The sequence below is a fragment of the Hippocampus bargibanti genome, linkage group LG22 (assembly GCF_051943395.1).
Source record: "Hippocampus bargibanti isolate YZ-2025 linkage group LG22, ASM5194339v1, whole genome shotgun sequence".
Lineage (NCBI taxonomy): Eukaryota > Metazoa > Chordata > Actinopteri > Syngnathiformes > Syngnathidae > Hippocampus > Hippocampus bargibanti.
This window is the reverse complement of record NC_142755.1, coordinates 1,105,847-1,132,985: the sequence shown is the minus strand read 5'-3', so window position 1 is coordinate 1,132,985 and position 27,139 is coordinate 1,105,847. Positions and strand designations below refer to the sequence as shown.

At 39.1% G+C, this 27,139-nt stretch overlaps 3 protein-coding genes and 1 long non-coding RNA gene across 6 annotated transcripts in view; 2 read left to right on the top strand and 2 right to left on the bottom strand.

The window, feature by feature from the left end:
• Window positions 1-3,500, top strand: part of mkln1 (muskelin 1, intracellular mediator containing kelch motifs) — an 86,402-nt gene extending 82,902 nt beyond the window's left edge. Inside the window, exons 17-20 of the mRNA XM_088988634.1 lie at window positions 350-489; window positions 581-683; window positions 778-832; window positions 1,409-3,500. Coding sequence (XP_088844760.1) covers window positions 350-489; window positions 581-683; window positions 778-832; window positions 1,409-1,530 — 420 coding nt within the window. The 3' untranslated portion in view covers window positions 1,531-3,500. The remainder of the gene's footprint in view (window positions 1-349; window positions 490-580; window positions 684-777; window positions 833-1,408) is intronic.
• An 82-nt stretch (window positions 3,501-3,582) lies between these two features.
• Window positions 3,583-15,366, bottom strand: podxl (podocalyxin-like). Its single transcript, XM_088988640.1, has 8 exons — window positions 15,047-15,366; window positions 7,313-7,876; window positions 7,010-7,215; window positions 6,568-6,591; window positions 6,270-6,402; window positions 5,785-5,828; window positions 5,582-5,701; window positions 3,583-5,092 (listed from the first exon to the last, which is right to left on the bottom strand). The coding sequence occupies exons 1-8, from the start codon at window positions 15,087-15,089 to the stop codon at window positions 4,895-4,897; spliced, it is 1,332 nt and encodes a 443-aa protein (XP_088844766.1). The 5' UTR covers window positions 15,090-15,366; the 3' UTR covers window positions 3,583-4,894.
• On the top strand, window positions 9,510-20,754 carry LOC148881510 (uncharacterized). Of its 2 annotated transcripts, XR_016113660.1 has the most exons (5): window positions 9,510-9,639; window positions 11,893-12,284; window positions 16,591-16,668; window positions 19,239-19,365; window positions 20,698-20,754. It is a non-coding gene; the product is annotated as an uncharacterized LOC148881510 (long non-coding RNA). The 2 variants fall into 2 exon arrangements; XR_016113661.1 differs by lacking the exon at window positions 16,591-16,668.
• A 659-nt stretch (window positions 20,755-21,413) lies between these two features.
• On the bottom strand, window positions 21,414-25,145 carry LOC148881509 (nuclear transcription factor Y subunit beta-like). Of its 2 annotated transcripts, none has more exons than XM_088988655.1 (7): window positions 25,050-25,145; window positions 24,102-24,192; window positions 23,904-24,034; window positions 23,624-23,821; window positions 23,431-23,509; window positions 23,272-23,351; window positions 21,414-22,186 (listed from the first exon to the last, which is right to left on the bottom strand). In XM_088988655.1, exons 2-7 carry the CDS (start codon window positions 24,190-24,192, stop codon window positions 22,154-22,156), a joined length of 612 nt encoding a protein of 203 aa, XP_088844781.1. In that variant the 5' UTR covers window positions 25,050-25,145; the 3' UTR covers window positions 21,414-22,153. The 2 variants fall into 2 exon arrangements, with proteins under 2 accessions (XP_088844781.1, XP_088844782.1); XM_088988656.1 differs by lacking the exon at window positions 25,050-25,145 and adding an exon at window positions 24,755-25,028.
• Window positions 25,146-27,139: the final 1,994 nt, after the last annotated feature.

Genomic DNA, 27,139 nt, shown 5'->3' with positions numbered 1-27,139 from the left:
AATTTGGTGACATTCAGTATATTAGCTAACTAGCGATCTAGCTATTAGCTATCGAGCTATCAACAGTGTAGGTGGCTGGTTATATAGCTAGCTATCTGTTGCTATCTACTAGCTGGCTAGCTAGCTATATATCTATTAACTTCCGGGTTGAGTGAACGCTAGCACGTGTGGCTGCCGCTGCTCACCCACAGAAAAACTTATCCTGTGACTGTAAAGTGACCTTGAGTGTTTTGAAAGGCGCTTGGAAATGAAATGTATTATTATTATTATTATTATTTTTGTTCTAAGTGGAGACTCGGTTATTGATATGCAAAAACAAAATGTCTTTTTTCCTTGCCTTTGTTCCCAGGTGCATTACCTGTTTGGCGGCAATCCAGGCAAATCCTGCTCCCCCAAAATGCGTCTGGATGACTTCTGGTCTCTGAAACTCTGTCGGCCGTCCAAAGAGTACCTCCTGCGCCACTGTAGATACCTCATCAGGAAATACAGGTAGGTAGCTCCCCCTCGGGAGACCACCGCCGCCATCTTGTGACGATTTCCCCAAACCACGACGCCATCGATGTCCTTATTGTGCGTTCAGATTTGAAGAAAAAGCGCAATCAGAACCACTTAGCGCCCTCAAATACCTGCAGGATGACCTGTCGCTTACGGTGGACCACACAGACCCCGAGGAGACCAAAGAGGTACTTGATTTATCTTCTTCGCATATATATATATATACCTTTATTGACACTTGTGTACGATGACAATTTCTTGGCTATTCATGTTACGCTGTAGTTCCAGCTCCTGCCTACAGCTTTGTTCAAGGCCAGTAATGACTTCATCCCTCTGGGTAAGACGCCATTTTTTTTGGGCAGCATTTGCCTTTTTGGCCATGTTAGCACTTTGGTCCGGCTTCAGCTCTTGTTAAAGCGCTATATCAATCAATACGTGTATGTATTGTATTTTGCACAGCCGCCCCATTTCAAGCTCAGATAACTCCGGACCCATATAACTTAGCAGTTAACTGTTTTTTTTTTTTTCTGATAAAAGAAGAGAGTCTCTAATTTCTTACACTGAATTGAATATTTACGTCGTCCTGAAACTCAATCTTGTGTGGGTCCTGCAATCTGTGTAAAAAAATGACAAAAACCCTGGCACTGGAGTGGACACATTTTTGCACATCATCAATGAGTTACTACTCTATTTGCTATTTGCTATCTATTAGCTATCTAGTTATTAGTTATCTTTTAGCTAGCTAGCTAACTTTCTATCTATTCGAATTATTCCGGCTTGAGTGAACGCTGGCTCGTGTTGCTATCGAGTGACCTTGAGAGTTCTGAAAGGCGCTTATAAATCAAATGTATTATTATTGTTATTATTATTATTATTATTATTAAGTGTTGGCTAAATGTGACATCCGCTTCAGGTTTCTCGGACGTGGACCAGACATACGCCCAGCGCACGCAGCTCTTCGACACGCTGGTGAACTTCTTCCCCGATAGCATGACGCCGCCCAAGGGTAACCTGGTGGACCTAATCACCCTTTAGCCACGCCCCCTTTCACCTACCCTGCGACCCACCATCACCTCGCCCGCCCGTTGGACAAAAATTACAAAGACGAAAGGGGGGGGGCGTGACTTACACCAGGTACTTTCCTTTTCTAATACGCTTCCTGTTTATTTGATGTCGCCATCTGCTGCCGCCACCCTGAGACGGAGGCGATGTCTTGCCAACACTGTGTTACACTCAAATGGAATCGTGGATGGATGGATGCGTGCGTGCATGTGTAACACAAAACTGCCAACTATTTTTATTTTTCCACTCTTGCCTCACTCATTTGCATCCTCGCTCTTCGCTAAGCAAGCCCAATTGACTACATTTGGAGTTCCAATATTTTTTATAATTAGTACTAGTATCCTATGATTTAGTCATATGCATTTCTGCTCATAATTTACTCGACCGCCAAACATGACACAATCTAACATGGCCCAAGGATTATTATTTTATGTGTACAGTTAGTTATTTAATACGCGGCGGACGATATAAACTGGTCGCCAGTCAGTAGCAGGGGCACATCTAAACATTCACTCCCAATCACATTGGCACTGAGTGGGAGCGATTCCACGGTCTGCGCACACATGCCGCTATGCAGCAATCCCAGTTCTCCATTAGAAAAAAATAAACACTTGATATTAGAACTGCTGCATTATTGTGCTCATGCGCGAGTGCGTTAGCTGTTAGCGTTGGTGGTATCTTAGTACAGAAAAGCATTGACTGGCTGGCTGAATAATTGATGATATTGATTATTTTGGGGTGAGGGCAAATATTTGGCTGTCATTTGCGCCGTAATTCTTAGCGTAGTGGACATTTATCAGGAAACACTTAAGATTTGTGCTTGTTGTTTTTGTCTAGCAGAAGATCCCATTAACAAAGTTGACTAGTGCAAAATAATAATAATAATAATAATGCACAATGTGGTTTGGAATTGATTTTGTGTGTACTCATTCACATCATAAGAGAAAATTATAAACTGCAAAAAAATGAACATTTGGGCCACAGTGAAAAAATAATGCCAGAAATAGTTAAAAAAAAAAAGTATTGCTATAAGAAATAAATTATATGGTAAGTGATTTTTTTTTTTGCTTTATTGTTGTAATATACAGACTAGTATTTGAGAAATGTAGGATCATTTTTTGTGTTGTTGTTATTATTATTATTATTATTATAGTAGTAATAATAATAATAATAATAAATATTATTATAATGATGATAATAATAATAATAGTTATTATATATAATATAATATAAAATAATAATAATTATTATTATTAATATTATTATTACGATGCCTTATCTTCTCATCAAAACTACAAAAAGAAACAATATGGGCAATGCTGAATTTCTTCTCTTGGGGGTTTATACAGCATCTTTTTTTCAGTATTTAAATATTAGACGTCATATTATGAAATGAAACCTGTCAAATATTCACTCAAGATTTTACAACTACTGTATATTATTTAAAATACCCAAAATTCATCAAAAGGTGTGTTCTCTATCAGTATTATGGAACCAGTAGCGAAAAAAAAATTCTTAGACATATAATTCATATTCATATTTCAATGTTGCCTCGATAGTCCTTTCTGGAAATAGTATTGATTCGTACCGATCGGCGCTTAAGTGCGCCACTATTGACGACTCCAAATGATATCGTGTGTGCTTTTTACATGAACGCTGCTCATCATTTGAGTTGAACCGGGCAGAGTGTGTTGACGTGTGTCTACAAGAAACACATATTACAAAATGATGCACTTTTTGTTTCAAATCGATGCCAAATATTACTGTTTGATTGCCCCCTTCATTGCCCCCCACCCCCATCCTTCATTTTTCTCCCACCTTGGAAGGAAGTGTGGCATCCTGAGTGTAAGTACTGTGAGCACTTCTCTGTGGAATGTGTAGAAAACCTTGTAGTATTGCAATGTATGTAATGTAAATAACAAATAAAGATTGTATTTTCTTCAGGTTTTCTCATATTTTGACTTTTGACATCTTTCTCCTCTCTTGTTTTTTTATTATTTTGTCAAATGCACTTTGACTCCTGTATGTTAAAAGTGGTGAACAAAAAACTTTATTTGCAAAAAAGGTAGTGACAGTGATTTACAATTTCCAGTGTGTCAGACCCCTGTTGTTCACTTGTATCAGCAAACCAACCATAAATATAAAAAAAGTACAAAGTACAAATATTGTGAACAAACTTTGGTGGAACATACACAAAAAGCAAACAAAAAAGTCTATTTAGAGATGAATTAATAGATGCAATCATTTGCATATTCTCAGTTTACTATTCACAAAGCCACCTGTCTGTTTTGTGTGTGTGTCATTTGAATTATTTTTTTCATTTTTTGGGGGGATATTTTATGTACTGTATTTCTTTTTTGGATGTGTATTCTCTAACGCCACAAGAGGGCGCCAAAGCCACACTCGAATAAGAAGGATCCTGAATTGATCTATTTGATCGATGACCAACTGTTTTTTTTCAGCAATTCTCAACCCCCTACTTCAAATATAATTTGTTATAAATGTATTTTTCAAGGTAATTAGACATTTTAAAATGATAAACCATTTTATGGTACTACTTGCATGTCTAAAGTTGAAATTAAGATGGACTATTACAAACATTTTCAGTGCGCATACGTGATGCATATTTTTCATACTAATTTTAGCCATTTTTTTGTATATTTAAGTCGCATATATATATATTGTTTGTCTTAAAACGAGGCAAACTATTTGAATGCATTTTAAAATGTGCTCAGGTCAAACACAAACAAAAAAAACTTGAACCGTCCAGCATCAGCAATATGATAATGATGATAATAATAATAATCGGTATTTACAATGTTTCAGACAGAAGAGGCTTTTAGTCGGGATGTAATTTTTTTTTATGAATAGTTTCATTTATCAGTACAATGGTGCTTCAAAATAAAAGTTCAATGTGTTCAGTTGAAGGGAATGGAAATGTTAATGCATTTTACCCGACCCAAAAAAATAGAGTTTTGTCAAAACTAATCTGTCATAAGCATTCAGCTAATGCTGCTGTTCCCCCATTGGCCGCAAGGGGACAGTAAAACACCACTCACAGCACAGTTCGCTCGTATTTCAAGGCACCATTTAGCATTTGAATCACGAGCATACAAAGTGTCTGAAGTGTTGATCTGAGGGCCTATAAAAAGCTGTTTTGTGTACAAAAAAGTGTATTGAACGTGGATAAAAACTTATTTTGTAAAGGCGCCGTGTGCGACCTCATTTATGCTGAAGTTAGGCATCAAAATGATTTGGTATAATCCATACACCCCGATTGATTAGGGGGTGTGGGGGGGCGATCAAAGTATTAACTCCATATTGGTCCTGCACTCTTTTACAGGTGCGTGTCTTCCTCGTCTGGGACGTCCTCCTTGAGCAAATTGTCGATGGGGACGATCCAACCGTCGGTGTTGAATTCCCCGTTGAGGGCCAGTTTCTTTTCCTGCATCTCCGGCTGCACCTCCATCACTTCCAACGTAGGGTTGTCGTGGTAACCGTTCTCCACCGCGTGCAGCTCCTCGGTCAAGTGTTGCTGGTGGTAAGTTGCAATTAACAAAAAAAAATCTATAAACAGTTATAATAATAGTACATTTCATTTACAAACGCCTTTCAAAACTCTGAAGGTCACTTCACAGTCACAAGATAAGTTTTTCTGTGGGTGAGCAACGGCGGCTACATGCGCAGCGTTCACTCAACCTGAAAGTAACTCAAATAGAAAGATAGCTAGCTAGCCAATCGATAGCCAACAGATACATAGCTAGATGGCCCACTAGCTAGATAGTGAAAAGATAGCTAGCCAGATAGCTAAGAGAAGATACAAGCAAGGGAACCAGCTATTAATGAAGTTTCGAGTGTGTCTGCCTGCATCTGTTGCTGCACCGGCGTTCACTCAACCCAGAAGTAACTTAAATAGAAAGCTAGCTAGCTAATAGATAGCTAGGTAAATAGCTAGCCAACTATATGGCTATATAGATAATAGATAGCTAGCCAGCTAGATAGCAAATAGAAATGTCCGCCCTACCTGGTTCTCACTGTAAGGCTTGCGATGGTGTGACGCGCAAACGGCCAGGATGATGATCATAATCAGCAGAGCGCCGCACGACGCCAAGATGGCAATCAGGGTTTTGTTATCGGTCGGCTTCTTCATACAACAAAAGAAGAAATCCAAAGTTAGGGGCTAAATCCACACTAAAATATGTATTTTTGTATCAGTATCCAACCTACCTTTGTTATTTCTTCATAATACTGAGTTGCCAGGGCGGTTTTCACTGTAACAGACCCCCAAAACAGTCACAGAATCAGTTTCTGTGGGTGAGCAGCGGCAGCTAATAGCTAATAGACAGCTAATACTGTAGATATCTAGCTAGATAGCCAGCCAGATAGCAAATAGAGAGCAAGTAGATACAATTGGGAAATGGTTCACACCACAAGATGTTAAAAAACATGATTATAAATTGGTATTTGTGCAAACAAAAACTCATCCACTCCAGTGCCAGGGTTTTTGTCACTTTCACTGAAATTGCAGGACCCACAGAATATTGAGTTTTAGGACTACATAAACATTCAATGCAGCATAAGAAACCCCAGACTCTTCTTTCATTAAAAAAAAAAAGTTAATTCCTAAGTTATATGTGTCTGGAGTTATCTGAGCTTGAAATGGGGGCAAATCGGTTTGTATAAATAGCTGGATTAAGTTAAATCCGGCGTACCTTTGCCGTTGATCTCGACGCAGTCAAACACGAGTTTGCCTTTATGGTGGCGCCACGTCAGCGTGCAGTTTCCGTCCTTCAGGTTCCCCATCAGGCGCTTGCAGACCTCCACCAGTTCTTTCTCCTCCTCTTTCTAAACGGGCCATGGAGGGGCGTGCATTGTCGTGAATTGGGAGCGGGTGTTTACACACACCCGGCGTATTATTCCTATTGGTGCTTTTTAATTCCCGTATAAATTCATCAACGCCCTTACACGCACAGACATTCAAAGAACACGAGATTGAAGAACAATCCCTACCTCTTGTCCGTTGTTCAGCGAGTACTGGAGACAATGAGGACGAGGAAAAATAAATATGACCTGTTAGTTAAATGCAGTTTATATTTAGTTATCAAAAAATAAATACAGGTAACATCCGATTTACGACCGAGTTCCGTTCCGACCAAACGGTCGTAAGTCGAAATGGTTGCAAGTCGAAATACATTCAAAATGTTGAATAGAGATTCAGAGGCTAAATGACTAGCAAACTCCGCCCCTCTTGTGCCATCGCACGGTCGATTTCTGTGCGAGTGTGAGATGCTGGCTGGCTTGCCAAAATTGTCGTATGCGTTGCCGGCCTGCTAGCGCGTTGCGATGCCAGGTGTAGAATTAAAAATTTAAAAATATGGTCTGGAGGTCGTGGTCGTAAGTAAAGCCGGTCGTAAGTTGGATGTTACCTGTAAATAGATAAATAATCCCTTACCAAAAACTTCTTTGGATAAGTCGGAGTTTTCATGGTGGTGACGCTAACTTTCAAGGATGTTGCGCCGGGGGTCGCACTTGTGGTGACGAGAACGGAGGGGGCAGTAGAAGGTGGGATGGAAGATCTTCTGGTGGTCTCCTGCCTCACCGAAGCTTCGGTGTAGCCTGAAGTCACCGTCTGCGAGCGGCTCGTCGCCGTAGTCGTCGCTACAGCATTAATACATTGGATCAAAATGGGCGCTAAGTATGATTCCGGTTCATGGATTTGACCTTCACCCCCATAGAAGTCAAAATATGACCTTACCTGCATTGACATCCTGTTGCGTTGTCGTGACGACGACGGCGACGGTCTGCGTGACTGTATGATGATTCGCAGTCGTACCGACGGTGGCCATTTTGCTTGTCAGTGTCGCGGTGTTAGCATCAAGGTTCTTTTTACTCGGTTCGTGTGCTTCTGTCGTCACCGCAGGGGTGGTTTTCGATAACACCGTCGAGGCGAGGGTGGCGATCTTAATAGTCGTCGGCACGCTAGAAGCGCCGGCGCTAACATGGCTATTCGTTAGCGGCACATGCGCTAGCGTCGGGGCTGGCGTGACCTTCGCGGTGGGCGCCGTCGTCACCAGAGGTGAGGTGACCGCTGGTAACCCCGTCGGTGCCCGCGTCACTTTAGCCGTGTCGGCGGTTGTCGTGGTTAGCGTTTGGGATTTGTCAGTCACGGGTTGCGCTACGTTCTGGATGGTCGAGACGCTGGCGAGGGTTAGCGCTTTGGAGAGCGCATTCGTAACACCTTGTTCGGGGGCATCCTTCGCCACCGTGACTGCAGAAGTTGCTGTCGTGTCGTCTGAGAGAGCTTTGTGACAGGAAAGACCTAAAAAATTGAAAATGTTAAAATAAGATCATGGGCCACAAACAAACTAATCAGAACTGATACAATATCATACAATACATTTTTTAATGATTTATTATTATTATTTATATAGCGTTTTCACAAAAACTTATGCTGTAACAAAGCGCTTAATATAAGAGTTAACACGAATAAAATAATATTGAAAAAATGTTCGAATGTTAATAATACACAAATAAACAAACAAATAAATAGATAAATAAAAATAAATACATAGATAAATTAAATAGATACACAATTAAATAAATAACATAAATAGATAAATAAAGACATTGGTAAATAAACAATTAGACACATCAATCCGCAAATAAATATATTGCTAAATAAATAAAAACACAATTAAATAAATAAAATAAATAAATAGATACATACATAAATAAATGGATCAATAAATAGATAAATCAATGCACAAACAAATAAATTGATAGGTAAATAAATGCATTTAATTAAATACATTTAAATAAATAAATATAAATAAATACATACATACATAAATATGTAAATAAATAGATGAATGCATGAATAAATTACTCCATATATAAAAGCACAATTAAATACATTGAATAAATAGATAAAAACATGATTAAAAAATAAAAAAATGAATAAATAAATTAATATAGAAATAGACACATTTATACACAACTAAATAAATAAGTAGATAGATAAATAATACATAAATAAATGAATACATTGATATTTATATAGATAAATAAATAGACACATCAATACTCAAATAAATACATAATTACGTAGATAAATACGAATTAAATAAGTAGATAGATCAATAATAAATAAATAAAGAAATACATAAATACATAATACATCCATTTTCCTCCTCTGTGGCTCTATTTATAGTGACGGGGCCAGGATGTTGGACACAATCGACATGGAAGCAACACACCTCCCCAGCCCACTGCATATATATATATATATATATATATATATATATATATATATATATATATGCATGTGTGTGTGTGCGTGCGTGGGCACTACAATGGCATCTGTCTCCTCCACCTCTGTGCATTGTGACCTCCGCCCATCTATTGTATCGTATCCCGCGTACAAAGCAACTGATGGCATATGACATAACCATTCGCAATTAACCATGACGAATGACCGCTCGGTCACTGTGCTGATGATGTCATCACGATATCACCGCCATACTTCCTTATCTCCAATAATTATGTCATACAAAGTAATATTAGAAAGTTTGAATCCAGAAATTGGACACATATTTGTTTTTTAGAATATCTTTCAGTCACCATCCATAATGACAACTTACTACTTTCTAGTTGATTCAAAAGAAGCTACGTATTAAAAGGCTGCAAATCCATCATCATGGCGAGGGGGCGTTTGGGGTCATGAGTGCACTGATAAGCGCGTGTTTTGGTCAGGTGGTGGCTGGTAGACGCAGGCACAGGAACATCACTTGAAGAAAATACTTTTGCTGAAGAGAGACAGATGCTCACTGAAACATCCATGTCACACACACACACACACACACACTCCTTCCCGAAATTACCTTGCCACCCCCTCAGCCCCCCCATCTTAGCCCCTGACCCTCAGCTGTCACCGCCACATCTGTTTCTTTGCAGGCAACAACGCCCCTGATGCCGCTACTATCACCAGCAACCTTGTTTTTGTTTCATCATTCCTGATGATGGAGGTCACCGGCGGGTCATCCGATTTCCTTTGCCCAAATAGAAACGGCGTGGCCATAAAAGGTGAGTGAATTCAAGGCATGAAAACCCCCTCGTGCTAATCCGTTTACTTCTCCTTTCGCGTCAAACTCTTTTTATTTTTTGTCACAAGCTATGTTGTCGTTACGGTGATTTAAGAACTCAATAAATCGCGCTTGAGTGAAGAGCGCAAGGTGAAACAGATCAAAATGAATAGTTGTCTTTCTACCGTCTTAGCCAGCCACGGCTGGTAGCATCTTGTCAAGGCACTATGTCCCAGTGAATTGAGGAGTTTCGCGGGTATGTTTTATTTTTTTTCCTCGGGTCCCCATTTAGCGGGTCCAATGCAATTAAGAGCCTTTTTCGGAGCCAAACGGTGGACATGAAGCAGTTGTGGGCTAGTAGTTGTGTATTTCTTTCTTTCTTTATTTACTTATTTATTTGCTTATTTACTTATTTGTTTGCTTATTTATTCATTTGTTTGTTTGTTTATTTATTTTCACATTCATTTATTCATTGCATTTATTTATATATTTTCTTATGTATGTATGTATTTATTTAGTTATTCGTGTATTTATTTGTTTATTTTTGTCATTCATTCATTTATTCATTCTTGCATTTGTTTATTTGTTAAATTCATGTATTCATTCTTCCATCTATTTATGTATTTATTTATGGTTATTTGTTTATTTATTGAAGTTTGTTTATTTATTTTCTCATTCATGTATTCATTCTTGCATTTATTTATTTTGTTGTTATATTTATTTATGTATTCATTTATTTATTTTTATCAGTTTGTTTCGGTGTTCATTTATTATTTATTCTTGTTGATGTATTTATGTTTGCGAGTGTTGACACGTCTCTTTTTTTTCCTGCCCAATTTTCAAGCTAGCTCATTAGCATGGTCTGCTACCATTCCTATTTACTGTCAGCCACTTCGTCGTCTTTGTGTATTTAATGGCTAACTTGGATGTACTTTTCTTTCATTCCAGTCATCGTTTTGCGTTACATTTTATCGTCTCCTTTGTTTGTTTATTTGTTTTTAAACCCCTTTTACAAAAGGCGCACGCACAAATTAGCTTAGCGACTCGTGACAGCAGACATTACAATTTGACACGTTTATGAGTTTGTTTTTCTGCCAGCCAACTCGTCGTTTGTCCTGCGACGACACACCCATGAAAGAGCCACTGGGACATTACTTTGGTGCACAAAGAGCCCCCACGTGCGCCCGTGCAACAATTCCAAACCACCAGAGAGGCCTCGTTACACTATGAAGGCTAATTCAGGCCGGCGCGCCATTGTGAGCGGTCGCCGGGTGGAAGCCGGATAAGGGAGGGGTCTTCCCAGTGTGCGAGTGTGGGGAGGGGGGGGAGAGGCGTTGTAAATTTCTCTGCCAAATGGAAATGAGCTGCCTCACACACTTGCACACACACACACACAAACAACACACTCCCCCATCCTTGGCAACCAGTCTGGTATGTGTCTGCACAACTTTTAGGTTACGTTCACGATAACGTTAAGGTCACTGCATTCACGCATCCCACACATCGTACGCGTCTAATTGCTCTGTTTTGATGAATATTGCGCATTAAAAAGAAAAATGAAGGAATGAAAAGGAGGAGGAGGTCCCGGTCGGTACCAGTCGCTGGGTGTGATTCATGGCTGACATCCTGGGAGATGATTGCGACATGTACGGGGAAATTATAGGGTGTCGGTACATGTCATATGTCCGAAAACTGTCCAGCTGATCATTATGTTGTCTTAAATGTTCGTATATCCCCATTAACCCTTTCTTTCATTTATTCTATAACCTAATAGGAGACATATTTGGCTACCGGAATTAAAACAGCATGTCTATTTTGGTTTACGCATTTCGAAAATGGTGATTTTCCAAATTTAAAAAACAATTCTAAAATGGCCATTTTCATTATTATTGTTTTTATTCTAATATAGCGACAATCAATAAAAGAACACTTACTCCTGTTCAACTGTTCCAAAATATTCAAAGTCAGTCCCATTCAATTTTCATATGCATTTTTCAAACGTGCTTAAGAGCACTGAAATTAAAATAAATAACATGAGAAACACAGAATGGCTTATTGAAATCGATTGAAATGAATTGTTGTTATATTACAAGAACGTGCGTCAACGTTAGCCCACCCTCCCGACATTTTTAGCCCCCCTTTGCAAAAATATATGGCCACCGCTGGCTGGGTTCATATAACTAGTTCCGGAGTTGGACTTCAATTCAACAAATGGCTCTTGATTTTTTGTCTTGTTTTTTTTTTTTTCATCCAGGCCAGATGGAAAAGGTTCCTGGGAGCGAGAAAAGGCCATCTCCTGCCACCACACCCTCCTTGGGAACCAGGATGTTGATAGAAAGTCACCCCCCTCCCCTCCAATTCCATTGTTCTCACTTGTCACACCGGCCAGCAAAAGACAGCAATATGCCAAAGATGGCCGCATCTCCCCTGCCGCCCGACTATCCCGTAACCCGACCCGCCTTGTTATCTTGTCGGAAATGGACACAGGTCATGACCCCGAGCCAAACGCGGCGCGCAGACGTCCCGCACGGAGCGAGGAAGTCCTGGCGCGGACTGATAACCCGCGATGCCGTCCGTCTCTTCCCGTCGGCCGACGTCCAGCTGTTTGCTTCGAGCGTCTTTCTTGGAAGGGGGAGGGGGTGTGAGGTCAGTGAACATTTTTGATATCAAATATGAGGTGAACGCTAACAAACAAATGCTTTGCGTGATGACGGAAGTGGCAATTGGGCTTCCGCCAGCTTGATTTTGAAAAAGAATTGATCAAAACATGGAGCATTTTTGGGTTATTTATGGGGGCGTGCTCATGAATATATTGGGCTGTAGCGCTGTTACTTGCGTGTGCTAAGCGCTGCCATCTATAGGCACAATTAGGAACAGCAAATTAGGATAGGAGTCGTTGACTGAATGAGTCCTCGATTTTATAAAAAAAATTTTTTTATTACTAAAATGGTGATTTTCTAAATGTATTTAAAAAATAATTATAAAATGGCGATTTTCTATTTTGTTATTCTAAAAAGGTGATTTTCAATTTTTTTAATGGCAAAAAAATGTATTTAAAAAAACTCTAAAATTGAAAATGGCGGTGTTCTAAATTTTTGTAAAAAATTCTAAATTGCCAATTTTCTAAATTTATTTAAAACAATCTAAAAATGGCGATTTTCTTTTTTTTTTGAAAATGGCGATTTTCTAAATAAAAAAAATCTAAAATGGTGATTTTGTAAATTAAAAAAAAATTTAAAAATGGTGATTTTCTAAATAAAAAAAAAATAAAATGGTGAGTTTCTTTTTTTCATTCTAAAATAGTGATTTTCTAAATAAAAAAAACTAAAATGGTGATTTTGTAAGTAAAAAAAATAAAAAAAATATGATTTTCTATTTTCTTTTAAAAATACTAAAATAGCTATTTTCTAAATTAAATAAAAACATCTAAAATGCCCATTTTCTAAATTATATATATATATATAGTTAGTAGTCATAGTCAAAACCGCAAATTTATCCCCATCTTGGCGGAATAACACAAGCACATTATGGAACATTCAAAATTGTCCCCAGATGGGATCCTGAGCACCGATGGTTCATCAATGCGTTCCCGGCGATTGATTGCCGACCAGTTCAGGGTGCCCCCCCACGACCATTTTCCCCAAAACACCTCGGATCGACTCCAGTATACCCGCAGTCGTAATACCCCAATAAGCAACATGTTATTTATTTATTTTTAATAGATTTTAAAATTAAGGATATATAAAAAAATATTGATCATCCTTTGGACACGCCTTCACATGCTCGCGAAACGTTCCAAATAAACACAGCCATGCGTGTTCACACGCCCGTTCTCTATTTTGAGGAGTTGGCATTGTGTCGATGGGCTTTCGATATACTTTTTCTATCAGGGAAAGTGGCCTTTTGGGTAACGGTGGGGGGGTTATGTCACACATCGCTTTTTTTCCCAGGGCGTAAAAAAATAAAAGCTCTTATTTAAATTCACGTAGTGCAATGGCTAAGCAGGCAGGTGCATAATTAGCCAACGCAGAAAGAAAAAAAAATCTCTTTACTAGCAGCCAAGGAGCGAGGTCATGGCTCTACTTCGCTATTCAAGCTCCTTCTACACTCTGAAGCTCTCTCTCTCTCTCTCTCTCTCTCTCTCTCTCTCTCTCTCTGTGCGTAAATAGTGTGAGAAGCTCTTCACTTGGGAGGCCTTTAAGGAGGTGGAGGTCGAGGGGGGGGGGCAGATGTTCCGGCTCCTAGTCCTACTTTGCTTTCAGATATGATTGCAATGACCTTTGTACTGATTGTAAAATTCCGCCATCAAGCCAGAAAATAGACAACCAATCGACCAATGAAGCTGATCAATGGATAAAAGTACCGCAATAATCCATCTTAAAAAAATATATATTTATATATCTGATTTCAAAATGGCGCCATCGATTTACAGGATTTTGTTTTTATATCCTATAAAATTGCCTTCATTATTGGATTGGATTGGATTGGATATGCCTTTATTAGTCTCACAGTGGAGAAATTTACATTTCACAGCAGCAAAGTGATGAAAGGAATGAAAGTAGAAAAACAAAATACATGAGCTACTTATATACTTATATATATATTATTATATGCTACTTTTATCCTTATCTCGCATTTCATGTCAAGTGTAACATTCTGCCCCCCGCCCACTTTTTTTCCTTCTCCTCCTTATTTATTTATTCACTTGTTTTTTTTTATTTATTTATCTATTCATTTGTATATCTAACTATTTAGCTTTACATTCATTTTTACTTGTTTTAAAATAATTAAATGTAACCTTTAATTACTATCATGTAACTTCATGGCATATATTTAATTTAATTGATGTATTTATTTTTTTAATTCACTAAAAAAATAAAAATAAGAGATTAGTAATAAAATTAAAATAAAATGCCCCAAAATAATTTATTTATTTATTAACCGTGAGTTTAAATGTAATTCAATGAAATCGACCTATCTATATCAATCAATATGTATTTTATTGTATTGTATTGTATTGTATTTAAAAGATCAGCTTTATCCATTTCATTTAACATTGAATATTTTTTTTAATAGCTTTACATTTATTTTCTACTTGTTTTAAAATAATTACATGTATCATTTAATTAATATAAAGTAATTTCATGTCATATAATTAATATAATTGACCTATTTATTTTTTTTTTAATTCACTAAAAATCTAAGAAATAAATCAGATTTTTAATAAATTGATAAAATAGCCCCCCCCAAAAAAATAAAATAAAATAAAAGAAGTCCCGTAATGCTCTTTGTATAATATTTTTTTAAATAAAATTAGATCATTCAAATTAATTCTGGATTCTTGGACGACACCAAATAGCATCACCCCCCCCCCCTCCATTAATACCAAAACTTCAACAAGTACTCACTCAGCGAAAGCAGCAGACATGCGATCCTCATGTTGGCCCCCATCCTACTTGCTTGTTGCTCTTCTGCCAGATGTGGCGATCATTCATGCAGCCGATGACTTCCCAAGTGGCCGCCAATCACGCCTCTCTCCTCCAATTTGAAGGAAAAGGATCGCGCCGCGTCTGCCTTTTTGTGTTTGCGTCCTCACAAGGCAAAGCCAAGAATGCTTTTGTGCATACTCGGCCGGGCCCTTCTTTTGGCTGCGCCGGTCGTTCCCTCCCCTTTGGCTCCTGGCGGGTTATTGTGCACGACGAGGCCCTCGCCTCCAGCAATAAAGCGCTTCTCATTGCCATCCCAGAATCACGCCTGCCTCCCTTATCAAGCGCCAGGGCCAATCCGGGCGCTGCGTTTTGAATAACAAAGGAAACGGTCAGACAATGAGGCCCTCCCGCTTTCCCAAAATGGGGCCTGACATCAAGGACGAGGGGGGGGGGGGTGAGGGGTCGAGGGGCAGGGGGTGAGGGTGAAGTCCCATCAGCGGCGAGCCTTTGATCCAGGGAAAAGTCAGCATTGTGTCAACTTTTGACATTTGGGGACTGTCAAATGACACTCCCAAACTGGAGAGGGAGCCGGAGAGCAACTGCTTATGAAACTACGACAATCATTAAAATTGTACAAGGAAAATAAAATAAAATAAAAAAAAATACATCATAAATACATACATGAATACATGTATAAATATATACATAAACAAGCAAATACATAAAAACCCATACAATACATAAACAAACTAATGAATGAATAAGTAAAAGACAAACAAACAAATGAATACATAAATAGATAAAACCACATAAAATACATTAACAAACTAACAAATAAATAACTAATTAAAATATATAAAAATAAAAAGTAAACACATACGTATAAATGAATTAAATAAATAAATAAATACAGTACATAAATAAAACACAAAAAATAAATACATGTATAAATACATACATACAGTACATACATATAAATAAATAAAACGCAAAACAATCAATAAATACATAAGCAGATATATAAATACATAAAACCACATAAAATACACAAACTAACATACATAAAGAAAACACATACAAATAAATAAATACATACATACAGAAATATACACAAATACATAAATAAGCAAATAAATACATACAAAATAAATAAACAAATCAATAAAAAATAAAACGAATAAAAATAAATTTGCCAGACGTGAAAATAAATACAAAACACACAAATAAATCACCCAGCATAGTGAGTTTAAAGTTGATATCCATCAAATGTGATGCTTAAAATTAGCCTAGCTTTCAATCAGTATGCTAACACCCAATGAATGCCACATAAAAGGGCAAAACATCAACGTCCGAGTTATGATTCATCTCGTTTGAATCTCAATCTTTGAACCCCCCCCCCCTTGCCCTCCCCCACCCCCTCCTACCCTCTTTTCCATTATTAAATAACCGACGCGGTTGCAGGAAACGAACAGCCAGGAAAACTTCCACACCCTTGATCTTATCCCAGCCACTTTGCTCCCCAGACATCAACATGCACATGAAACGGGCCCAAGATTCGCCTTATAATGCCATCGCAGTCGACATCTGGAGTTCATTCCAAGGTAAAAAAATAGCCTTTAAAATACCATCATTTCAAATGAAAAAAATGGATTCGCTTCCTCATTGAAAAACGTACATCTACAACGGGAGGCCCGGATAAAAACAAGGCCATTCCCAAACGTTTTAAATCATGGCTTCATAATGATGAATCGCTAACACCGACGCCGTAAATTCCCCCTTTAAGCGAAACAAGAAGACAGCTCCAAATGAGTCCGATAAGTCCGCCACCACTCTGCGATTGGTACCGTTTCACAACAACTGATAGAAAAAAGCGCTGAAGAGCGCCAGGCATTGGTTTTGGGGGGTCGAAGAAGATATGGAGGAGTCAAGATGAGAAGGTGCTAAGGAGGATTTTGGCGGATGTGTTTGCACCACATTCTTAACATGCCTGTGTCATTGAAACGGGGCTAATGACGACTGGGTGTGGATGTGGGTACGAGTTGCGGGGGGTTAGAAAAAGAATTGGACGGGATGGAGCGGCTGAGCTCACGAGTGAGGAATTCCAAAGCCGGACATGAGAGGGCCGGGCGGGAAGGCGGACCCCCATGCCACCATAATGTGTGTTTGTGTGTGTATACACGCCGCAACGGCGCAAATCCATGGTGATTAAGTAACACTCACCATTGACATCCCAATGGGAAACAATGAACTCCCACCCATCAGTGTCCCCGAATCAACTCCATAGAACATTGCTAGGAGTAGGAAACAGCATGAAATGAATATTGTTGACATTTTAGCTTGTTTTTTTTTTTCTTCAAAAAAAAATGGCCCCCTCTTTCCGGATATAATGTGACATATCCTTCCCGCTTGTGTCATCCCGTCACTCAAACCCTGACGTGCACTTCCACTCTTTCTTGGATGACTTCCCCCATCGACATGCTTTGAAATAGCCCCAATCGTTGCTTTACTGTAATCTGCAAAATATGCATTGGCTGCTGTAGCAATTAAGCGAAATGTTCCCACAGTCAATCAATCAATCAATCAATCTGTCCAGATTGAAGTGATCTTGAGACTTTGTGTCCATAAGTTGCCTCTTCAAGGAACAATCTGCTCAGCTCAAGCACACTCACAACTCTTGAGTTTCAAAAATGGACAGCTGTGCGCTTTGGTAAATGGCTGCCGATGTCGCCGTTTGCCCACTTTTATATTGATGATAAAGAGGATGTAAAAAATGGGCATGGTTGGAGTTTTACTTAGACAGTTACTTTGTTTTTTTTTTTTACATTGATTTATTCTTTATTTTTCTATTTATTTATTTGTGTTATTCATTTATTTGTTTAGCAATTTAGGTATTTATTTTTTGGGGTTTTTTGTATTTATTTACTTTTCATTTTTTCTTTCATTCATTCATTAATTTATTTCTGTTGTTTTTCATTTATTTATTCATTTTTTTTCATTGATATATTTTTGCAGCTATTCATTTATGTAAGTGTTTATTTATTTATTTATTTGTGTTGTTTATTTAGTAATTTAGTTATTTATTTTTATTTATTTGTCTTGATTTCATTACATAATTTAGTAATTTATTTATTTGTGTTGTTATGTCTTCATTCGTTTATTTATTTGTGTTGTTATTATTCATTATTATTTATCTGTCTTCTTCATTTATTTATTTATTTAGTAATGTTGTTATTTATTTTTAGCATTTTTTATGTATTTATTTTTATTTGTCTTTTGTTTGCATTAAATAATTATTGTAGTTATTTGTTTTGTAATGTGTTTATTCATTTAATTATCTATTTGTGTTGTTATTCATTCACTTATTTATTCATTGATATATTTGCGCAGCTATTTATTTTTTTATTTAATTTTTTATTTGTTTTTGTTTTGTTTTTTTTGGGGGGGGGTGGGGGGGGGGGGGTCCCTGGACCTTAAAATTACATATTAATATAACTCTTTCCATAACAGCACGTTGGCAAAGCTGCGTGATACTTTGTCTCCCTTTCAATGCAAATTCTAAGCATTGAATCATCCAAACAGTTCTGAAACACTCAGCGCTGCGTTTTGGGTTAATGACAGGATCCAGAACAGTCCACACCTTGTTATCAGAGTCCTGGTACCGAGTGGAGCGGCATTTGGAGCATTAAGGAGTGTTCGCGTGGGTTTCAGGAAGGTAGGGGGAGGGGGTGTAGCGTGGGTTGTATCAGGGACTTTGAGGATGATACACACGCCCTTTTTTGACTACTTTGACAGTGGGGCGCTTTGCTGTCAGCCCTCCTTATTTAGGGTCACGTCGCCGCACTTCAGAGCAGATGGGGTCAAAGGCCAACGTGAGGAAAGAGGTGGCGTGCGGGTCTCGGGAGAGCATTCCCCAGATAGAAGCCAACAAACAGAGGCGCTGATAGCATCTGTGGAGGAGCTGAATTATCATCCTCAACTGTTGCCGAGATCCACAACAGATGTCGTCTGTTGTCCCGATGAATGCGTTATTGGCTGGGTGTCTTCGGGTGGAAGGCGGGGGACACCCTGAACTGGTTGCCAGTCAATCGCAAGGGGCATACATAGACGAAAAAAAACTTTTCCTACAATGTTTTATTCATCTTCCATGCATGTTTTTTTTTCAATGTGATAGCATCCCAGAGTACCCGAAGAAAAGCCACGTCGGCACCTGGAGAACACGTTAACGACACAGAGGAAGGCAGAAGCCGCCACCGCGATACTGTGAGGAGGATGTGCTGCCCAGTCGACTACTCATGAAAGTAACTAAGTACAAATATTATTTTTGGGGGGGGTTCTGGGCGAGCGGCACACTTCGTGGGTGTTAAAAACTACCCCACTTGGCTCTAATGTAATGTCGAAAAGTAATCAATTCTTCAATCGGCGTGGTTGCCGCTGCTCACCCGCACAAAAAAAAAATCCAGTGACTGTAAAGTGTCCTTGAGAGTTTATTTATTATTATTATTATTATTATTATTATTATTATTATTATTATTACATTTCAGCACAGGGGGCTCCCTCTAGTGGTAAAACAAAGAATTACTCAATTGAATGTTAAAATGGGGGTATGTTCAGTTACCACTGCATTAAAATACATTAAAAAAAAACGTTATTTTAAGTTTAATTAATAATGTAATGATTTAAACATGTGCGTTTTATTTTTATTTTCGTTTTATTTCATTCATGTATTTATTTGTTTATTTATTTATTTATATTTTTTTATTCTCCTATTTTTTATTGTATTTTTTATTTTTTATGTTGTAGTTGTATTTTATTTTATTATTTTTTAATTGAAATGATGTGTCACAGGACTTCATTTGAAAGAGTGCCAAGTACGGCATCTTACTCAGACATAAAATAAAGCCAATCTCCATTTATCTTGACGGCCATTTTGTAAATGGCCAAAGAAATGATTATTTTCTCAGAGCAATATGTCGTTATAAGGGCTACATTTGTTTGTGTTCAAGGGAATATCCTGAGTAGACGGGGTAAAAACTTGACCTCGTCCGCGTAGTTTGCCGTTATTTATAGTGTGACTCAAATACAACAAGGGTGGGCGGGGCTTAAAATCCGACATATGAACACAATGCGTTCAAAGTATAAAAGCAACCAACAGGAAAGGAAACTCTTCAAACATGAGACGGACACGCGGTGAGACGGTGTGTCCATCAGCGGCCGGAGGGGGGACGTCGGGGCCACTCGCTGACCCTTTTGGGCTTGGGTGGGTGGGTGGGGCTTCAGGAAACTGCAAATAGATTTCCCCAGAAAAGAAAAAGAAAAGGCCAAGGGCGGTGGGTGGGTCGGTGGGTTCCTGTGCTTGTTTCTATCGAAGGAAGTGTGCTGAGGGAGGACCACCGAGACTCATGCTGACAAATATGGAAGCCATTTTCTGGCGTTGACAAATAAATTAACAGAGGAAGAAAATGGATGCCGTATTAATACATTAAATATATATATATATATTGTTATATTATATCTATGACATGTATCATTATTCTATATTTAACCCTACAGTGGACATCTTATGTTATCAAGTTCCAGGGTCCATGAAAGGGTTAATGATGTTGCCGACTTTGTCTGTAATCTTCCCGCAGCGCGTCACGGATCCAGCAAATCCGCTTCCAGGATGCCCCACACGCCGTTCGCCCAATTGTGAGTGACGCCATACGAAGACGAACACTGCTAATGACAACCTTCATTTTGATTGTTTATGAACATATTTAGATTATCCTCATAAAAAAATATTACTTTTATGACGTATACTTGACAATTAATATTTTACCTTACATGGCAACATACAATGAATACCTGTATTCCACGAATCGGACTGTAATCCCCAGTATGTCTACAAGGTAGCGGTATTTCCCCACTACATAATACAGCATCAAAATGGATCCTCCACTTGCATTCATCTGATGTTTACAACAAGCAAAGCGGAAATTATTTCTACTCATACTCTGTACTCATTTTTATATTTAACCTTTTGAGGGACGGCGGATACTACAGAGGACAGCTAAACATGTCACGTGACTGTAATTCCCAATATGTCCACAAGGTAGGGGTATTTCCCCACTACATAATACAGCATCAAAATGGGTCCTCAAATGGACTTGTTTGCAGCGAGCTGGGCGGAAATAATTGATATGAATGCGATGACGTCATTTCCGTTCCATTTGAGATGTGGTTTTATTCGGGCTGGCAAGCAAAATGGCGTGATATATCTTGTCCGTGGTTTAATTCTGGCTATCAGGACTAATTAAAATGTGATTCAAATATGGGAACAAAAAGAAAGCACGATACAGACAAAAGGTTAAAATAATAACTTCAATTTTATTGGCCTTTTTTTTTGGTGTACGATAAATAAAAAATACTGTCAAGTTTACACGTCACATGTTTGTATTGTGGGGGGGATCTTCAATTGTGTTCCTCGTGGTGACGTTATCCTGATTCTAATCGTTTGGTCTGTAGCCACAATTGACACGAATCGGTTTTAAGTCTTCAAAATGATCTCAACGTTTTAATTTGGCGAGATGGGGAAAACCGACACTTTAGGAACGGGATTGAATACGCCTTTTGGATTGGAATTAAAGGACAGAAATTGGGTGAAAAAAAAAAGTAGTAAATTCCCAGTTAAGTAGCTAAAAATTAGCATTGGGTAGTCCACTACGTCACGCCCCACTTTCTTAGAGGCAAAACAAAAAAAAAAAAGCTAAACACGCTATTAACATGCACCGCATGAGCTGCATCACAGATTACATCACATGAAAAGAAGCCTTTCAAAATAAAACAAACAAAAATATATTGTACAGGAAGTTGAGTTAAAATGTGAGACATTTGGTAGCACGCAACGACACAGATGGAACGTTTGTTCATGTGATGGAAATGAAGCTATTTTCTATTTCAACAGGTGGTGATTTTGTGGGTGCGACAACAGCCGTTCGTTCGTTGGTTGATCGTCGTTCGATGACCTTTCCTCACCCGCCGATCCGGGAGGCTCATCTGGGTGAGTGTTGGCTCGCTTTTTCACGCCAGGGTTTGGGTGACAATTTGTCATGAAAACTGGATCTGCTGTACGGTGGGAATCTGTCGGACAGAGTAGAAATTATGACTTTGTGGCAGGCTGGCGGAAGATCCAGAGCCACTTTCGAATGACTGCAAATTTTGAGCTAACTGCCCATCTTTGACAATAATAATAATACATTTCATTTCTAAGCGCCTTTCAAAACTCTCAAGGTCACTTTACAGTCACAGGATAAGTTTTTTTTCTGTAGGTGAGCAGCGGCAGCCACATTGCGCTTGCGTTCACTCAACCCGGAATAACTCAAATAGATAGAAAGTTAGCTAGCTAGCCAATACATAGCTAACAGATAACTATTAGATAGCTAGCTAGATAGCTAGCTAATTATTATTTATTTGCTATCTGTTAGCTATCTCGCTGGCTATCTAGCTATCCATCTATCCACCTGCTATATAGCTATAAGGCTAGCTATGTATCTACTCGCTATCTAGCTGACAAGCTGGCTATCTACCGGTATTAGCTAGCTAGCTATTAGCCATCTAGCAAGCTTTCCATCTATTTGAGTTACTTCTGGGTCGAGTGAACGCTGGCGCGTGTGGCTGCGCTGCTCACCCACTGCAAAACTTATCCTGTGACTGTAAAGTGACCTTGAGAGTTTTGAAAGGCGCTTAGAAATTAAACGTATTATTATAAAGGCGCTTAGAAATTAAACGTATTATTATTATAATTATAGATAGCCAGCTATAGCTATTAGATAGACGGCTAGCTTTAACTCTTTTGATGCCGTATTTTGTACAGCCGGCCCCATTTCAATCTCAGATAACTCCAAACCCATATAATTTAGGAATTAACTATTTTTTCCTGATGAAAAAAGACAGGCTGTGTTTTTTTACGCTGAATTGAATGTTTATGTAGTCCTAAAAGTCAGTACTCTGTGGGTCCTCCAATTGGAGTGACAATGACAAAAACCCTGGCACCAGAGTGGACATTTGTGCAAATCGTCTGCCGGTGAACGAGTTAAAAACGAGCGCTAAAAATTGATTTAGCTGATTTAAATAACGACCCCATCAAAGAACATTTGCTGCAACTATTCTGTAACAATGTTTTATGACAGGGGGACGCAAATACAAATAAAATAAAATACAACTACCTGTTGATATGAGGTGGTGTACACCATGACGTTTTGCTGCTGACCGTCAGCCGTTATAATTCCTGCCGGGAGAGGGTTTGCTGCAAGCAATAGAAGATCATGTCATTGTTGAGCGCGGGTACAAAAACTCTAATCCAAATTGCGTCAAAGTCAACTTACTAAAGCTGTCATCTGTTAGCTCCTCTCCGAGGCTTTCACCCACGGACGCGCCGGGAATGCCTTTCTCCCCTTTCATTGCCTGGTTAAGTGAAAATACAGACCATTTCATTATTATTATTTATTCTTCTAATTAAATCAGACTAAAAATCAATATTTAATACGTAGGGGTCTGCGCCCTGCGGTCGTGTCTCACCTCCCGGAATTTTTGCAAGTAGAGCTTGAGCGGCTCCACGTACATATCGAAGCCCAGCGTGGACATAGCGAAAAGGATGTCCTCGCCGTTGATGGTCTTGCGCTTCTCCTGGAAGCAACGCTCGCTCGCTTCGCTGGTGATGAAACTGATGAACTCGCTCACGCATTCCTGCACGCATTCCTTGGCGTCTTTTGCAATCTGCGGGAAAGAATACGCGTTGTTGTTGTTGTGTTTTTTTGGGAGGGTGTATCCAGTGGTTTTAGTGTTTTTTCAAACAAACCTTTCCAGTTTGAGGGACGGCGTTTTTCATAATTCGAGCCACGTTGGCGATGGGGAGATAGATATCCTGCTCACGAAAGTTCTCCTTGACACCACCGTCGTCGTGATCGTTCATACCTTCGTCTGGATCATCTACGAGTCAATTAGTATGTCGTCATTGGTAGTTTGTATCGTTATTATTCAACTATCCACCGTTTACCATCTGGCTGCAACACATAGTGCGTCGACGGGATGTACTCCCCAGCCATGCCCAGCTGCGAGGCGTCTGTCGTGGCACCGTCTCCGTCCATCTTGGGGGGGAAACCCACCGATGGAAATGATCAATGGGGTGTTCGGGGTTTTCAAAAGGACAATGATAGGCAATATAATCAAGTGTAACCGATGGCAGAGAAGAGGTGGGGGTGTTCTGGACGAGAGCTCTCATTGTTTATAAGCGCCGCACCTATACGCAATTAAGTGCGGTTGCAGTAAATGCTTGTGTAAGATTAATTTAACGATTCACTGTCCTGAATTTAATGTTACTAAAACATATACAGTTGTGCGGATGTGGCCGTTTAGATCCTTGTCAACAAACCGCACCCATCGCCTACGTAATATCAATTTTACTAAGTAGTTATCGGGTGAATATTAATTACAAAAATAATGCATTTGATGTGTGCAGAAAGACGCCAGTATGCAATGAAGACGAGCGAAAAACGCGACTGTGTGTACGTGTAGCTAAACTATGCTAACTAGCGGCTAGTTCACTAGCTGGCGATAACCCCCCTTTGAACAGGAGATTGCGAAATTCGCCTGATTAAAAATACTATTAAAATGCAGCATTCTATAATAATCAGGCAACCTTTCCGTTACCTTTGATCGGTAAACACACGCGCGCACACACGCCGCGTCCCATTGCGAAAATGGACATTTCACACCAGCGTTTGGGGAATTGTCGGCCTTGTTTCTTTGTCGGAGGAGAACGTGGCGGCGGCGGCGGCCCCACTCGTTTTAACGAACAATTGCAAAAAAAAAAAAAAAGTTTCGCCGGTGGTGAGACTTCCTGACGAGCGGACGACAAATAAGAAAAAAAAATCGGCACGCGGACATTTCCATTCGAGCTAACGAGCAATCGGTTAGCAATCATTGGCCGGAGTCAGACACAGACCTGCAATGAAGCCCTGGTTGGTTCCCTTCCTCAGACGGCTGTTTGGTTGGACAGAAAATGGCTGCGAAAGGACCAGTCCCAGCGCGCAGCCACCGCTTCACTTCCGCTTCTGGCCAGCAGAGGGCCATGGCGCCTTCAATGACTCGTCACAAACTCGTTCCCTGTAAATTTTCATCCATTCCAGACAAATTACCCCGCATTTGAATTGTTATGTTCAAACCAGATCGACATTCACGTGTGATTATTAAATAAACAACAAACAATACATCCACTATCCTGCATGTTATTCAATATTATCCCCTGATCTATATTAAAGACTATATTTACGTTAGTTCCTGAACGCACCTCCCCTGTGGCACCCTTCGCCCTCCCACTGTCGTTGTTTGAACGGTGAAACGCGGTTTGTCATCACCAAACGACCGCTTCTCTCCTCCGAGGTATTTTATATCAATTTCTCACTTATACGTATCTGCTTCTCTCGTGTTTTCTATCTCGAAAACAATTCCAGTAAGAAATGCAAAGTTTTTCGAATTGCCAACTCGGAATCATATCAATAACTACTTGTGCTCCTTGCAAGCGACGACAGTGGCGATTAATCTCACAATTTGCACAAGTGCAATTATACATAAAAATGCTCCCTAAATCATTTTTTTTCTCACTGCTATTTAATGTTTTTTCCCCTATTGTCCATTCTCTGTACGTTTCTACCACAAGGTGGCGACATACTAAAAGTTAAAGCTAAAAAGACTTAATGCAAAGCAAAAGGCACGATGATTGCAAAGGCATTCATTTCAAGTTAAATTAAAAACACCTTGTTAATGTAATTAACACACACAAAACACCTGACTGCGCGACACCAAAATGTCCATTTTATTCTGTTGACACACTGATGTTTTTGTGTCTATATTTCCACCCCGCAGGTCGACAGCAACATACTGTACAAGCTTCTGAAATTAAGACCCAAAATGAACTCCACAGAAATAAAAGGTGAAAAAAAACATCCCAGTAAGCCTTATATCGGAAATTGTTGTTTATCTCACATGTAAATCTCAGTTAAAATGTCAGCAGTGACCTGTAGCTAGCATGTCCTTTCTTCGTATCATTATTATTTATCTTTGTAATGTTTTATTCAACATCTTTTTTGTGTCATTTACACCCTTATACCTTCTTAAAACGATTTTAAACAATAATTGTTGTCATTATTGGGATTTTTTTCATGATTCTCTGTGGATTAAATAGAGTGCTAAACAGGTTCGAATGGAGTATAAAATTAACAATAATATAATGATATGAACATAATCTCTCTATTTGCTATTTAGCTGATAGTTATCTATCTATTTAGCTCTCTATTTGCTATCTAGCTGGCTAGCTAGCTCTGCATTTGCTAGCTAGCAGCTGATAGCCGATTCCCACCTCTGCGCCGTAAATCTTAACATACAAATCCATCATGGCTCAACACCGCCTTGGCCTTTTTGTCGCAGGCCCAATTGACTTTTCCCGTCTTGCTTGACAGCGACACGTCGCCTGTACCACCTTGCGACCGGGTGCAACCTGAACCAAACTATTTTGGAACTATCAGAATTATCCCAAAAAGTCATGCTAAAGGTAAGTCACTTCTGACTCTTACTGTTGCTGTGGTTGAATTTAATTTAGTTGCAGACGAGTATGTAGAGAGGGAACCATTTTTTTTTATACAGCTGAATGTGAAAATGTTCTATAACGACACCGGCCTTATGTACATTCCATCAGTCTGTCTATCTATCACAATTAGATTTCATTTCAATGCTCGCCAAGCAAAGTAATTACCAAATTAAATATTTGCTAATCGCGTGTGTGCATGATGAATGTCACAACAGTAATTAGTCTTCTCTCAGTGTCACGCTGGCCTCAAATTCACTCCTTCGTGTTGTCAGTCCTTGAAGGAAGGAAGGAAGGAAGGAAGGAAGGAAGGAAGGTCAATGTCAGAGCAGCCGTATTCAAATGAGCTTCCCGTTCTGGGTGTTGAATTATTCAAGATTTATCTCTCTATATGTGTTTTAAATATGACCCTAAAGTAACCGTGCGCCCGCTAATCCCTAAATCACATTAAA